The sequence below is a fragment of the Bos grunniens genome, chromosome 14 (genome assembly GCF_055505025.1).
Source record: "Bos grunniens cultivar Pamir isolate PY7600 chromosome 14, Bosgru_T2T1.0, whole genome shotgun sequence".
Taxonomy (NCBI): domain Eukaryota; kingdom Metazoa; phylum Chordata; class Mammalia; order Artiodactyla; family Bovidae; genus Bos; species Bos grunniens.
Window position 1 is genome coordinate 703,550 of NC_141178.1, and position 16,711 is coordinate 720,260.

The 16,711-nt window shown below is 44.1% G+C and overlaps 1 protein-coding gene across 6 annotated transcripts in view; it reads right to left on the reverse strand.

Moving 5' to 3' along the window:
- Nucleotides 1–16,711, reverse strand: part of COL14A1 (collagen type XIV alpha 1 chain) — a 236,029-nt gene that overhangs the window by 144,956 nt on the left and 74,362 nt on the right. For all 6 annotated transcript variants that reach the window (XR_015140401.1, XR_015140400.1, XR_015140402.1 and 3 more), the window contains exons 12-15: nt 15,499–15,644; nt 11,882–12,011; nt 7,562–7,701; nt 396–522 (exon numbers count right to left, since the gene is read on the reverse strand). Coding sequence is in view for 3 of the 6 variants with exons in the window: in XM_086335693.1 (XP_086191819.1) it covers nt 396–522; nt 7,562–7,701; nt 11,882–12,011; nt 15,499–15,644 (543 nt within the window). In the remaining 3 variants the exon portion in view is untranslated. The remainder of the gene's footprint in view (nt 1–395; nt 523–7,561; nt 7,702–11,881; nt 12,012–15,498; nt 15,645–16,711) is intronic.

Below are 16,711 nucleotides of genomic sequence, written 5' to 3' on the forward strand. Positions count from 1 at the left end.
AGACGTCTGTCGCTCTTTGCCTTGAGAGAAAATACTTAACCAGTAGGCATTCTACTCGGCTAATACCACCCATTGGGTAATAATAGTATAAAATAAATAAAAATTAAAATGCAGTCTCTTGGGGGGACTTCCCTCACGGCCACGCAGTGAGACTCTGCGCTCTGCATACAGGGGGCCAGAGTTCCATTCCCGGTCAGGGAACTAGACCCCACAGGAAGCAACTGAGGCTGCGTGTGCTGCAACTGAAGACCCCCATGCAGCAACCAAGATCTGATGCAGCCAATGCATAAATATCTAAAACACAATCTCCTCAAAATCACCCTTGAAGAAGCTCTCCAGCTTCTGGTTTCCACACAGCTACTCCTGGAAACTTTTCGAACCATAGTAAGACTGACCTGTGGTAAAAACTCCAGTCAGAGGTTCGGACTGGCCCTCGTCATAGATGGAGAGAATGGTAACAGTGTATTCGGTGAGGGGCGTCAAGCCCTTCAGAGGGAACGTAGTAACAGGGTCGACTTCAACCTGCAAGAGAGAGGTCATAACAGCCTGTCAGATGCGGTCCAGGCTGCTGGCCACCCGGCTGACGGCACGAGTAGTCTAAGTGCTACAAAGGAGATGCTGAATCATAAACCACAATGGAAAAAGATACAAAGAAGAAGCCATCCATCTACGTGTGTAACCGAATCAACTTGCTGTGCAGCCACAACACTGTAAGTCAACTCTACTTCCATTAAAAAAAGAGATAGTGAATTTATATATTCACATTTCTGATCTCATATCCTTAAATAAAATCAGTTCAGTTCAGTTGCTCAGTTGTGTCTGACTCTTTGAGACCCATAGACTGCAGCACACCAGGCCTCCCTGTCCATCACCAACTCCTGGAGTTTACTCAAACCCATGTCTATTGCGTCGGTGATGCCATCCAGCCATCTCATCTTCTGGCGTCCCCTTCTCCCACCTTCAATCTTTCCCAGCATCAGGGTCTTTTCAAATGAGTCAGCTCTTCGCATTAGGTGGACAAAGTATTGGAGTTTCAGCTTCAGCATCAGTCCGTCCAGTGAATATTCAGGACTGATTTCTTTTAGAATGGACTGCGTGGATCTCCTTGCAGTCCAAGGGACTCTCAAGAGTCTTCTCCAGCACCACAGTTCAAAAGCATCAGTTCTTCAGTTCTCAGCTTTCTTTGTGGTCCAACTCTCACATCCATACATGACCACTGGAAAACCATAGCTTTAACTGGATGGATCTTGTTGGAGAAGTAATGTCTCTGCTTTTTAATATGCTGTCTACATTGGTCATAGCTTTTCTTTCAAGAAGCAAGTGCCTTTTAATTCATAGCTGTGGTCACCATCTGCAGTGATTTTGGAGCCCAAAAATATAAAGTCTGTCACTGTTTCCGTTGCTTCCCCATCTATTTCCCATGAAGTGATGGCACCGGATGCCACAATCTTAGGTTTTTGAATGTTGAGTTTTTCACTCTCCTCTTTCACTTTCATCAAGAGGCTCTTTAGTTCTTCTTCACTTTCTGCCATAAGGGTAGTGTCAACTGCATATCTGAGGTTATTGATATTTCTCCCGGCAATCTTGATTCCAGCTTGTGCTTCATACAGCCCAGCATTTCTCATGATGTACTCTGCATAGAAGTTAAATAAGCAGGGTGACAATATACAGCCTTGACATACTCCTTTCCCAATTTAGAACCAGTCTGTTGTTCCATGTCCAGTTCTAATTGCTGCTTCTTGACCTGCATACAGGTTTCTCAGGAGGCAGGTAAGGTGGTCTGATATTCTCATCTCTTGAAGAATTTTCCACAATTTGTTGTGATCCACACAGTCAAAGGCTTTGGTGTAATCAATAAAGCAGAAGTTGATGTTTTTCTGGAACTCTCTTGCTTTTTCAATGATTCAACGGATGTTGGCAGTTTGATCTCTGGTTCCTCTGCCTTTTCTAAATCCAGCTTGAACATCTGGAAGTTCACGGTTCATGTACTGTTGAAGCCTGGGCTTGGAGAATTTTGAGCATTACTTTGCCAGTGTGTGAGATGAGTGCAATTGTGCAGTAGTCTGAACATTCTTTGGCATTGCCTTTCTTTGGAATTGGAATGAAAACTGACCTTTTCCAGTTAAGTAAAATACCTATCAGTTAATTTTTAAGATGTTGTTGCAACCAATATTATTTCCATTCATTACAGCTATAGTAAGTGAAGTACACACGGTTTTGCAATGCTAATGCAAAGTGCACAATGATTACAGCCAGCTTTGCGAGGAGGAGCCAGTCATGTACGATAGCCTCTACAGGAGTTATACAGATGAACAAGCATGCAGGTGGAGGTGAGCACAGCTGCTGTGTTATTTCAATTGTTCAATGAGCCCACATTTTTTAATTGGCAAGTTTCACATAAGAGAAATCCCTGATCAGCCACAACAACCTTCTATCCAAGTTTTCCCACCTCAGGACCTGTGCAGATGCAGTTCATTCTGTCTGGGACCCTATTTCCTGGGCTGTTTTCAAAATAAGCCCTTCGCCACCAACATTAGGGTTGTGCTTATATTTCATCTCCTGGTAGGGAGGCGTTCATCTCTCCAGCGGTCTCAGTAGGATGATTCTTTAACACTATCCTTTTTATATATCTTTTCCTTTCTTGTTTTTGACCACACTCTGTGGCTTGCAGGATCTTCACTCCCCATCAGGCATGGACCCTGCAGTTCAGCACAGAGTCCTAACCGCTGGCCTCCCTAACAGGGACCGTGCTTGTTTCCTCCCTGGCACCAATCCCAGCGTGGAATCATTTTATTTCCTAAGTACAAGATACTATTTCCAACATAGAGTGTAAGCCTCTTGAGGGCAGGATCTTGTTTAGCTTTTTTAATATTGTATATTGAATTATATATATATATATATAATTATATATAAATATATTGAGTGAATAGAATAAGCAAATGGAAATTGAGACATAGGCACAAAAAATCCTTTTTATAAGAGATTACGCGAAGGGCTCATCTGAACAAACAGTTAACACAGAGACTGTAGGCATCTCAAAGGAACTGACTGCAGATCATAAAGAAAGATTGCCAGCCCCGGGGAAACGAGCTTCCCTCTTCATGATTTTGGAACTCTGCGCCACGCTGCTAAAGAGGAACAGCCAAGCCCAACCTTCTCAGCCACCCCAGACATGGGAGTGAAGTCATCTTGGAAGTCCCAGCCCAGCCGGGCTCCCAGATGAACGCAGGAGTTACCTTAGCTGACACCACAAGGAGCAGAGACCAGCGGACCTGCTGAGCCTGCCCAAGTTACACAATCGTGAGCTGTCATTTTCAGCCAGGGCACTGGCTACAGAGCCAGAGTTAACTGAAAACAAGTATTGTCTCTTCTGAATCTAGGCCTGATAATACTGTGGGTGATTCTTAGCATTTAGCGTTTCCTCTGGTCCGCACGCTGTACGTGCCCCGGTTGTACTTCCTCCTCACCACAGCCTTATAAGGTAGCTAATCTCACTCCTAATCGGAAGATGGGGAAAATGAGACTCCAAAAAGTTAAGGAACTTGCCCGAGGGAAAGTCAGCCAGTTTCTATGACTTAAAACATAAGCGCTTCACACTCCAAATTCTCTGGTTGTAAATACCAGTTACAGTTGGGCTCCATTTTTTAAACTCACAGGAAAGACAGATCCATACTTAAAATATGAGTTCAATTTGTTCTTCTAAACTATACTCACCTATTGCTTTCTGCTGTTTTAACCATACTGGCTAAGGTTTACTGGGCACTCACACTATGTCGGGGGCCTCACGTTCATTGCTTTACTTTGCCTCCTCCTCCCTCTCACTAGGCGTATAATGACTGTTTTACAAACAAGGAACCTGAGACCCAAAGACTTCATTAACCTTCCTGGAGTCATAAAACTATTAACTGGAATGGATACTTAGGTCTTGATATACTTCTATATAAGTACATATATATGTAAAAGTGTATGTATTTCAGCATTATATATTGAATATATATATATATATATACATTTACCTATTTTTTTCAACAGATACATCTATTGAAAAGATCTGGTTTTACTTATTAAAAGCTTTTTATTTGATGCTGAACAGACTGTTTCATGCCTTGATTGTTGATCATTTTATTTCATCAAGTGAGAACTTTGAGGTGTCAGTCATTTCCACTTGTTCTCATAATATGCTTCAGACTAAGTTCTGGAACTGCTTTTATTTGGAGCACTTTTAAGATGTAGGCGAAGAATTTGGGAAAATGGTAACAAATAACTATGATCTCATTGTTACACAACTATTTCTGAGAATAATTTTTCAGTCTAACTAAAAACTTCAGCCTTTTCCAGGAGGGATGAAGAGAGTCCTTGATGAGGACCCAGGGACTGGGCTCTGCTCTGGGCTCTGCTGCTGAGTCACTGTGTCGGAAACGGGGCCTGTCTCCAAGAGTCCAGGGCCTGCGGCCTCTCATTAGAAAACCGAAAGGGCACCATCATGCTTGCCCGCTTCCCCAAAGCTGTTCGCAGGGCGTGCTATCTGAGACAGCTTCTTCTTCAGTTTGACAGGTCAGGCTTGGGCAACACTTTTTCTATAAAAATTGCACAAAGTGCTCTCTGTAAAAATCTCAGAGCCTGACTCAGGATAAGCACTCAACGTGTATTAGCTGCCATCATCACCACACCATCACCATTATCATCACCATCGCCGTCAACGTTTGTTTAAATGCTCTGTTCTATTTTTCTTCTTTGGACTCCAGAAAGTTAGGGAGAGAGGTAATGCAGAAAAGACAGAGAGAAGGAAAAGTAAGCGAAGGAGGGGAGGTGGAAGAGGAAGTGAAGCAGGAAAATATGGACTGAGTTGAAAACAAAGCTGCTACAATCAATCACACATCATGTAGCAGGCAGGCTTTAGTTGGGACGTTTTAAAGTTCATCCCAAGATATTCTGGGAATTTCCTAACAATCCAATTGCAGCATTATCTTTAAATAAAAGTTTAAATGAATAGCAGTAAAGCAAAATATGGTGGGGATATTCACCCTTAAAATCATATATTCCAAAACTAGGTAAAGTAGTATTTGACTCATATAAGACAGTTGTCCAGCAACCTTCAGTCTCAGTTGCTTAAATAGAAACTACGAATTAAGAACACAAACACCAAAAAAAAACCCAAAAAACCTATCAGTCAACATAGAAATGTTACAAAAGCCACACATTACTTATTCACTTCATTCAGAAAAGATGTTCTCAGATTTTTATGCATGGTCTATTTACTCATATTCTAAATTCAGTTCTATCAAACATAGTTTTCTAATTTCCCAGCACAATACAAATTAGAAATAGCAAGCACCAGAGGCAGTCCCCAAGGAAAAACACTGCAAAAAAAAAAACACATGTATTTCTCAATGAACACAACTGTAATTTTTTAATGGAAAAATGTATGTTGACTAGAACTTTTATGGCCATTTCACAAATACTGAGCCATCATGTCATACACCTGAGGCTAATATAACATTACCTGTCAATTACACTCAACAAAAATGTATAATTATATAGTTCATATATCCACACATATGACAGTTCATTTTTGGTTCATGAAAAATTATTTCCAAATAAGAATGCTTTGAAGTGAACAAATATTAATGAATATGGTTATGTTATTTTGGTTGTTTGATGAGTCACCATTTTAAAATTTCACATAAAAAGAAATCCCTGGTCACATAGTCAAGGGGAACAAGATCTGGCAGGCCCTGCAGATTTCTGTGCAGCAACACCCTACAGGAGCTAACAGTGGCTGCCTCTTGATGCTGCTGCTGCTGCTGCTAAGTCGCTTCAGTCGTGTCCGACTCTGTGCGACCCCACAGACGGCAGCCCACCTGTCTTCCCCTGTCCCTGGGATTCTCCAGGCAAGAACACTGGAGTGGGTTGCCATTTCCTTCTCCAGTGCATGAAACTGAAGAGGGAAAGTGAAATCGCTCAGTCGTGTCTGACTCTTCGTGACCCTGTGGACTGCAGCCCACCAGGCTCCTCTGCCCATGGGGTTTTGGTGAATATGTACACACTCCCCAGCAACGCGGTGCCCACCAGGCACCCTGTTACTGTCACCCACGGTCTGTTGTCACTGGTCATCAGTCTCTCGGTGAGAACTTCTGCCACGTGCAGGGCCCCCAAACGGGAACATGATACACAACCTAAGGGAGCCTCGTGTTTCAGGAAAAACAGGCGAGACTATTTCTTTGCAGACGCAGCAATTTCTGCACTCATTCACATGATCCACGTAAGCTTCCTGCACAGCTGAGTTTGCAGCCCTTGGGAAAGCAGTTTACCTGTCACTGATAACAAAGAGACACTGATAGCTCGCCGCTTTTCATTTCTTTCTTTTTACTACTCCAGGTTCTCATCTTCAAAAGCAAAGCATTTTAATAAGTGCATAATAATATAGTGCACATAATAAGTGCACATAAATAAGTGCAGCTTCACCAGCATTATTTGCCCTCAGGATTTATGAGGATTTAATAAAAGATATTGAACAGTATTTCTGTACTGTTAGCAAATGTGCAGTTTTTGTCCATTCATTACTCCATATGCTGTAGGAGGGCACATTCAGCAAAATATTGCTTGGATTTCATTGTAGGAAAAAGCTTGTCTCTGTATATGAAAATACATGCTTTACTTGGTCAAGAAATAGAAATGATGTAAGCCAACATATTTCCCTTGTTGTCTTAGCTTCTTGGACCAAGATAAGGGAAAAACATAAAGATAACTGCTATCTAGCCTGCTAAAGTGTATTTCCAAGGAAAGGCTTTCTGAAGAGGATTAGTCACTGAGTGCAAAGGACTGTATCTTCATGGGTTTCAATAAATTCTATTAGCTGAAAGTTTCTTCCTACACAAAACTTGAATGATTCGGTTTTCAGCGTAAGCTAACTGAACTAGGGTCTTTCAAACACTGGCCCTTCAGTTTCCTGCTTCTGTGAAGGCACACACTTCCTCACCCGCACTCCCTGGGGCCGACTGTATTTCCTGAAGATGGCCGCATCAACATCCGTCTCCCAGGCCACGTGCCCTCGGGGGGCTCTGTGCTCCCGCCCACCTTGAACCATGCAGGGACGTGGATCCTCCTCCTAGCGGAGGTGAGGTGTTATTTCTATGACTTCTGTTGCCAACTCACAAAGGTGACACAGCTGGCATCCAGCACTCTCTCTGTGTCTCTGGAGACATGTCTGGGGACTCCTGAGCCAGCATTTAAAAAGTCCGGCTCCCCTAAAGCTCCCTTGCTGAACGGATCGTGTAAACAATCAACTTTGAAATGTAGAGCCGTTCCAGCTCCCAGATGGTCCAGTCTTCCCGGACCAGGCACCAGACAGATATGGAAGCCGCTGTGACGCCACCGGTTCCAGCCATTGTTTGGCTACTATCTGAAGCCAAATGCACTTCCTGACCCACCAAGATGGCAAGAGAAAATGAATAACTAGCAACTGTTTCAAGCCACTGTGTTTTGGGATGATCGATTTCATAGCCCTAAGAAACTAAAACCCAACCACTGGAAAAACACACTTCACATTCCACAGTCTTACCTCATTGATTTCAGTCCCATCAGCGTTGTTATATATAATTCGATAACCATTGATCTTTGTTGAAGTGGCATCCCAGGCTAACCGAGCACTGTTAGAGCCAATATTGGAGATTCTCAGGTTTCTGGGTGGGCTTAAGGGTACTTTGCAGTAAATGGAATAAAAAAGAAATGAAATTTTAAATAACATATATGTAAAAAGGACCCGCAAAACACAGCATCTTTGACTCCTAAACTACTGACATATGAAAATTTTCACTCAGATAATAACTTGTAACAGAGAACATTAACAAATTAACAGAGAAAAAAAGTTTTCCTCATGGAGAATGACAAGTAGCCATGAATTGCAGACACTTAGAAGCAAACCCAGTGTAGGTGAGTTTTCTGTGTCTTTCTTCTCCAGTCAAAGCTATCATTTCCTGCTGATATAAATGAACAACCCAATGAATCAAAAACCAGGAAACTTGAAATTAAATTTTAGCTATTGTACTCAACAATCATCTGGTCCTGGCGAAGTCACTCTATTCCTCTGATCCACAATTTTCCATGTGGCAACGGTTTCTTATCTGTCCTCTCCACTTGGGTGTCTATTAAGCATTTCCAACTCAACATGTCCAAATCTGAGTCACTGATTCCTGTCACCTCTCCCAATCTTCTCTCTCAACCTGTCCTTCTGAGGGAATGGAAACTCCATTTTTCCCATTGCTCAGGTCAAAAACCCTGGAGTCATCTGAGATTCAGTTTTCTGAACGTATCTCCCCTTCTCAGTGAAGCCTTCCGTGATCACCTTACATAAAACAACCCTTCCGCCTCAGTTCTACCTATGTCTCTTCCCTGATTCATTCTTTACTGCACATTTATTGGTCTGTTCTCTCTCTTTTCCAATATACTGTCATCTCAAAGGATTACAGAATCTGATTTAACTTTGTTCCCATCTTTATCTCCAATAGAGTAAAGTTTTCAGTAAATATCTCTTGAATCAAGGAGTAGGACTCTTGCCCCGGATAAAACCCACTGGCTTTGTGAGACTAGATAAAAGTAAACACTTCACTGTGGCTTTAACAGTATAAAGAGGTGTTGATACTTCCGCACATCCTCACTACCAATTCCACGGCTTTTTGTACTTCTTTGAGGATCCCTTTCTGAGTCAACAAGTTAGAATTTGTCAATAATCTTTGAGAGTTTTGTGAGCTTTTACAGGTTTATAGTAAACAGAGGTGTTGAGATTGACTGCATACTTTCTAAGGGTGTGAGATGTAACACATCACCACATTAAATCCTAACATTAGACAGCAAGGATAACGTTATAATTAGCCCCATTACATGGATCATGAATCTGAGGTTACTCGGCCAAGATCACAGTTAGTAGAAGCAGGAGAGCAGTTGGAATCCATAACCCAGGCAATCGATCAATAGATTTGAGAGCCTAGCCTAGGCGAGAACCCGTGACAATGGTCAGCTGTCCCGCAGAGCACAATGGTTCCTCACCCTAAAGGCCAACGCTGTCATTAATCCAAGGCAGACTGGTTGCATGGCAATTAGGAGCCCAGAGACCTGGTGACTCTCACTACCTAAGCAGCCAGAAAGGACGTGTAGGAGACAAAAGCAAGTAAGAATCTACGTGCGTGCACACTTGGCTCTAAACTATCTAGGGTTCAGTTAGACTCGGCAGTGCAGTGCAGCAATGCGCAGATGCATCAGTCTCAGGCAGCCAGGACAGTGTTTTTTAGGCCTTTTTTAAAATCAACTATTAATGGAAAAGAGTCATGGACACTTTTTAAAAGCACAAGGTATCTGCGTTTTGAAAATCTGCTTCAGGCACTTGGCCCTTTCAGTAGCCTTAAATGAAAGCTTAAACGAAAGGTTCACTAACTGAAAGAAAGCTAAGGAGGATTTTTCCTTTTACAAAAAAATGCAAAAAGCAAAAACAACATTCAGCCTTTGCTTTGTAGCAAGTCATCATCGAGCCAGTGTGCACCACAGGCCCCCAGGTAGCAAGAGGGGCCCTGCCAAGCTCCTTCCTGGGACTATGCTCAGCGTCTCAGCATCAGGCAACCGTAGCTTTGAACTGTGTTTCTGAGCATCTGTGCTTTATCTTGATTTGCTGTGCGTCCATTAGCAAGATGTATCCTAAATCTATTTCTTTGCTTTCTGTTATTCCAGCTTACAAAAGGTTTCATAGGAACACTCTACTTTTCAATAGTGAGGGAAAACTGTAGAAAGAAATAAGTATTCTGAGTGAAGTTTTCCTTCCAAATCAACAGAGTCCTCAAAAGGACTTAAGTCAAGAGATGTATTAAGGCTGCCCTGATAGCTCAGTGGGTAAAGAATCCACCTGCAGTGCAGGAGACTCCGGTTTGATTCCTGGGTCGGGAAGATCCGCTAGAGAAGGGATAGGCTACTCACTCCTGCATTCTTGGGCTTCCCTTGTGGCTCAGCTGGTAAAGAATCCGCCTGCAATGTGGTAGGTAGACCCAGGTTCTATCCCTGAGTTGTGAAGACCCCCTGGAGAAGGGAAAGGCTGCCCACTCCAGTATTCTGGCCTGGAGAATTCCATGCACTATAAAGTCCATGGGGTCGCAAAGAGTCAGACACGACTGAGCGACTTTCACAAGTGATATATGAGACGCTTTCTGACTTATTTTTCCTCTTTCTGTCTTGGGCTTTGCCAGTTTTGTTGTTTGTTGTTTTAATTACATTGGTCTTTCTCTGAAGAGGAAGAGAACACAGCCTTGGCTAATAAAAAAACGGTTGTAGGAGAAAACTCCCTTATCATCACATCTCTTTGTATGCTTCTCAAGTAGAATCTTCAAGACGGAAGCACTTGCAGACTCCATGCTGTTCACTTCCTCCCAGGTTCAGAGTGACGTGAGACACCCCATCTCCCTGCCCTGTCTTCTTCAAGACACCACAAAGAGACCCCTATTTTTAATGGTAGGCGACAAAGCATTGTGAGCTTGCCAGGGCAGCATTTTCTCTATCATATTTTCAAATAGATAAATATTTACAATTGCTAAAAAATATTATTACTATATTACCAAAATCAGGCTTGCCAGTATAACTTTTGGGGCTTCCCTGGGGGCTCAGATGTTAAATACACCTGCAATGTAGGAGACCCAGGTTCAATCCCTGGGTTGGGAAGATTCCCCCGGAGAAGGAAATGGCAACCCACTCCAGTATTCTTGCCTAGAGAATCCCATGGACAGAGGAGCCTGGCGGGCTACAGTCCATGGCATTGCAAAGAGTCACACATGACTGAGTGACTAATACTTTCACACTTTTATATACAATTTTTACCCAATTAAAAAACTAATTATAATGATAATAGTCTGAGATACAAAAGACATCAAAAATTTTTAGAAAAAAATAATAATTTTAATATGGGAGAAAGAACTATTGAGTAACTCTGCGCTAATTACTTTCAGCTGTATCACTGTACTTAATCTTCTATCAACCACATGCCGTGAGATTACTGTTGCTCCCCTTACAGGCTCAGAAATGCTCCATCACTTGCCCACTGTCACCCACCCACAATGTGACTTTCGCTGGGATTCGCATGTTGAAAGCTCTGATCCCAAAGCCCACATTTCCCCCCACATTCGGCTCCAGCTCTGGGGTGTGCTCCAGCTCTGCGGCTGAGAGCGGGGCTCCCACCGCGGGGCGTCCCCTTCTCTGCAGCCGCCTGTGCCCCGCCTCCGCCAGGCCAGCAGCCCAGTGACTCCAGGAGGAGCTCAGACCCTCCCGTGGACCGTGCGCGCGGGAGTCCAGCTTCTCTCCTTCTGGGAACCGAACGCCTGCGGGCCTGACGTGGAGCTGAGACGGCATCCAGCCCGCCTGCAAGGACAGGTGAGCCCGGCGGGGCGGCCGCACGGAGACCTCAACGGTCAACGGCCTGCGGGCTCGGCCGGTCAGAACCCCGCCCGCCCGCGGCGAGCGCCAGGGAGCTGTGCGACTCTCCCGCTGCTATCACAATGCGGTAATATCCGAAATAAAGCACACAGTAAGTGTAATACACTTCAGCCGTCCTGAAACCACCCCCTTTTCCTGATCCACGGAAAAACTGTCTTCCATGAAACTGATCCCTGGTGCCAAAAAGGTCGGGGACCACTGATCTGGAGGAGGCCCAAGTTCAATTCTAGAATCCGTGTGACTGAGTAATGACAAAACGGGAAGCAAGGCCCCTTCCTTCCCCTAGGTAACTAGACGCGTTGTTACAGACAGTTGGCTCCCAGAGCGTCAGCCTAGCCCGCATGTCTAGCTCAGGGCCCCCACGCTGGCTCCGGCTCTTATCACAGCATTTCACCCGGATGGCAGGGCCACTCACGTGTCGATTCCTGGCCCGTAACGGGGTCACTGGCTTCTTCTCCAAACATAGCGTACACCGTGACTGTGTATTCCGTATTGGGCAACAACCCGCTCAGCTCAATATCTGTGTGGGTCTCTCCAATTTTCACCTGTAAAGAACACACATTATCAGATCGTTTGCCAACGTGCCTTTTTCACACTGATCAGAGTACAACTGAATACAGGTGCGACCTCAGGGACCAAGACTTCATCTCCTCACAACCCCTTCACCAAACAGGTTTCCAGTCATCCTTTTTTTCATGGCCTCGTGCTATTTTGTATTAGAAACAGATGCTGTGAAGCCATATGAAGCTGCATGTACTGTGCGTGCTCTTGTCGGATAACTCCTTACATCTGGACAAGTGGCAGCTGCAGCCAGAATAAGTGTCAGATATTTGGTCCCCAGACGAGCGTGGGTGGAGACGAGTCAGAAACGTCCTCTAGGAAGAGGGTAAGGTCTGGGCCGCTCTGTGGGGAGCTGGACGCCAAGTGGGCATCCTTCACCGCTGGCTGCATTCTCGCCAGTCCTGACTGGAGGCCCAATTTTTGCTTCAAGTCCCATTAAACTGGACCAGTACTGAGGTCCCCATTCAGAGGGCCTGTCCACCTGGACTGCAAGCCCCTCCCAGGAGTCCAAAGAGATCAACCCACTGGATGCCCAAATCAGCAATTCGCTTTTTGATTTGGGGGATGATATTTCTAACCCTGCTGCTGCTGCTGCTGCTGCTACGTCGCTTCAGCCGTGTCCGACTCTGTGTGACTCCACAGATGTCTAACTCTGGGGGTCAGTCAAATAAGCCAACATTCTCAGTTGTGTGACAACTGTGTGACAAGGATGGTTTTATTTCCGCTTTGGAAAGAAGAAAAATAACTCCACAGACTGTCCCCTCTCACACAATTGCCAGTGGTAGGGTCAAATTAAAAACTTTAATTAAAAAATATCTCAGTGTATATAACATAAAGGTGGAGAAAATAACATAATAAACCCTGATGTATCCATCATTCAAATTTAATAAATATCAACATTTTGTCATATTGACTTCAGATCTTATTTTAACAAGAACTACAGTCACATAAAACAAACTCTTTCTCATTCTTTCTGTTCACTACTTCTGCCCTAATGTTGAAGTGCATCTCACTGATACGTTTTTCTTTACTTCTACATAGGTGAATAGTAATAAAAAAAAAAATAGACGTTTCTGTATGTTTAATGATGTGCATAAATGGACCATTCAATATGACATTTTTGGAATTTTTTTCTCTGGCAATATTTGGTTTCAAGATTTATCCATATTGAAACACAGGGACAGAGTTGACATTATTTAATTCCCTTATGAGATTCTTTTCTAAAAATACGCAGTTATTTTCCATGCTGTCAATGAACATGGCAGTTGCTTGCAATATTTTGTTCTGACCAAGTACCTGCATTGAGAAGTCTTGAAGGACGTTACTCTAAAGTATATGCCTTAAAGAGTGTGTATATCTAGCTTGATGAAATATTTAAGATTAGTCTCCAAGGCAGCTGTACCAACTGACATACCAGTTTAGATGAGTGATTCTGTGTCCCCACACGCTCACGTATAGTAGCATTATCAGACTTAAAACTGGCGAGGGCCTCGCTGGTGCTTCAGAGGGAAAGTTAGAGCCCTGATCCAGGAGAACAGCACGTGCCGCAAGGCGACTAAGCTTGCGCGCCGCAACGCCTGAACCGTGCTCGGGACCCCGCGCGCCACGACGACGGCCCGTGGGCTCGGGAGCCGGTGCGCCGCAACGACGGCAGGCTGAACGCCGAGAGCCCTGCTCCACGACAGGAACCTCCACAAGAGGAGCCCGCGCAGCGCCACCGGAGAGCGGCCCCCGCAGCCGTGAAGACCCAACACAAGCGAAAAGAGAAGCTCGGCTAAATCCCCACGGACGGAGGAGCCTGGCGGGTACAGTCACGAGGTCGCCAAGAGCCGGACACGACTGAGCCACTAAGCACGGCAGTAACAGCAGTGTGCTGAATGTGCACTGCTAAGTCCTCTTTTTAACTTTTTTCTTTCCTGGTGAAGTTGTGTGTCTTTTTAGCACCATTTTTGAGTTTCCCTTCCACCAAAAAAATTCAGATCAAAAAATTAAGTGGGCAAAAACTAAGACTCAGAAATGGAAGAATACAGTCACCCATATTCTGTTCTAGATGCTAGAATCACCATGTTCCTGGCCCTAAAGGATTCTGTCACCAGAGGCAGGTTTCAGAGGACGTTAGAGAACCGAGTTCTGCACTCGCTGGCAGACACACGCCACCTGCCTCGTCAGCACTCCAGCTCACGGCCGTCTCCCCTCTCTTCCTTGTATAGCTATACTGTAGTAACTGTTCCCTATAAGTTAAAAATGAGGACTAAAAGCTATCATTCAAAGGTCAAAGAGTCATCATTAAAAATGGAAGAAATGCAAAAAAGCTACATCCGTGAGATATATTTCTCTATTGTTTAGTCGCTAGGTCACGTCCAACTCTGTCGCCGCCCCACGGACTGTAGCCTGCCAGGCTCCTCCGTCCACGGGATTCTTCAGGCAAGAACACCAGCGTGGGTTGTCATGTCCTTCTCTAAGGGATCTTCCCCACCCAGGGAGTGAACCCTCATCTCCTGCACGGGCAGGCGGATTCTTTATCACTGAGTCACTGGGAAACCGATGTTTCTCTATAATATCTCAAATTAGTAAAACAAAGTTTTCAAAGTCAGTGTACATAAAGCTATCACAATCATTTGTGAACTGCATAGAGCAATACAAATTATATAAAATTTATAAGCCTTAATAACTTGCATAGTCTTTGCAAAAAGAAATTTCACTTTTAGAAATTTATCCTAGGGAAATAATCAGATGACCATGCAAAGTTATATGCTAAAAGTAGTCCCAAAAGTATATTTATATAGCAAATTATCTTTTTTTTTTGGCCTGGCTTGTAGGATCTCCCAACCAGGGTTTGAACCTGGACCCTGGAAGTAAAAGCACAAGTCTAACCACTGGACCACCAGGGAATTCTTTTATATAGCAAATTATCTAAATGTCCTAATTAACAGGAGATTAATTAAACATGAACTGGTACAAACCAACAATGGGATAGTAAGAAGTTGTTTCAGTTCAGTTCAGTCCCTCAGTCGTGTCCGACTCTTTGCGACCCCATGAATCACAGCATGCCAGGCCTCCCTGTCCATCACCATCTCCCAGAGTTCACTCAAACTCACGTCCATTGAGTCGGTGATGCCATCCAGCCATCTCATCCTCTGTCGTCCCCTTTTCTTCCTGCCCCTAATCCCTCCCAGCATCGGAGTCTTTGACTATATAAAATACGATTTAATGGTACAGAAACAAGCAAAAGGAAAATTACAAGGAAAACTACAAAACCATTCCCATTGGTTGTGTTAAAAATGCGTTGAAAAAGACTATTAACTAAATGTTAACAATGGTTACCTCTAGGTGGTGGGCTTACAAGTGATTATTTTCTTTGGCTAATGTGACTTTTCTAAATTGTATACATTACATTTTTATATTAAAAAAAAAGAAACAATGCTAAGGAAGCCAAAGATTCTAGGACTCTAGCAGGCAGCAGGCAGTTACCTCTTTTTCATCCCCGGCCAGGCCCTCCGTGAGGGGAGCATAGAGGATCAGGTACCCGGACGCTCCGGGCACGGGGTTCCATCTCGCCCTCAGACTGTTCTCAGTCACGTCGTACAGTTCAAGGTCGGAAGCTATAGGTAAAGAAACTGCAAGAGGAGATTTGTTAACAGTCAGCCGTTTATCAGTGTGTTTTCTTACTTCAAAGTCTCTATAGCTCAGGCTCTAAAAGTGATGGGTTTTTTAATCATATGATATCCCTTACATATAGACTCTAAGGTTCACAGAGTTGGAGAACAAACTTATGGTTACCAGTGGGGAAGGACAGGGGAAGGGCAGTCAGGGAGTGTGGGATGGACATGTACACACAGTTATATTTAAAAAGGATAACCGATGAGGACCTCCTGCACAGCACAGGGAAAGCCGCTCAGTGTTATCCGAGCCTGGACAGGAGGGCAGTCTACGCGAATGGATACATTGTATGCACCGCCAAGCCCCTTTGCTGTCCTCCTGAAACTATCACAACATTATCCTTGAATCTGTTCACATAGCCATATAAGCCCTTTGGGGAAAGGTAAAGACAATGAATGTTTAAAAGCAGAAGTGACATTTTTTAGTTTCTTATGTCTTATTAGAGTGATGGTCACATTTCTCTGGGAGCCAGTCAAGAGCAGGGAGACTCTGCTGACTACCGTTTTACGCCCATTTCCAAGCACAGGGTCTGACCTGCAGCAGCCACCAACACTAGCTGTTGGGTCACTTCCTAAAAGACAGAATAGGTGGCTGGACAGATACACGAATAAATAAACACTCTTCAACACTCACTCAATCAGAGAGAGTGAGGAGACATGATTGTCAGGAACAGCAGGGCTTGAGACAAACAGAAGAATCAAGAAATAAGACTGGCCATAGTGGAGAATTAGGGAGAAAGGGACTAAGGATAAACTGCAAGTTCCCAGCTTAAAAGATGACAGTAATAACTATGAAACATTGTTTACAACTAGACTGCAGGTCCTGCTAGATTTCCCAGCACAATGTCAAACCCGGGACTTTGCTCACAGGTGCAGTTCCCTGCCACGCTCCCACTGGCATGCCTGCTGCACTTCACTGCACAAGTTGGTTTGCATGTTCTTGGTCTGCATTTTCTCCCTTGCTAGACTAAAACCTCCTCAAGGGCAGAAATTGCTGCAAAAGTATTTCTGCAAAGCAAGAGTAT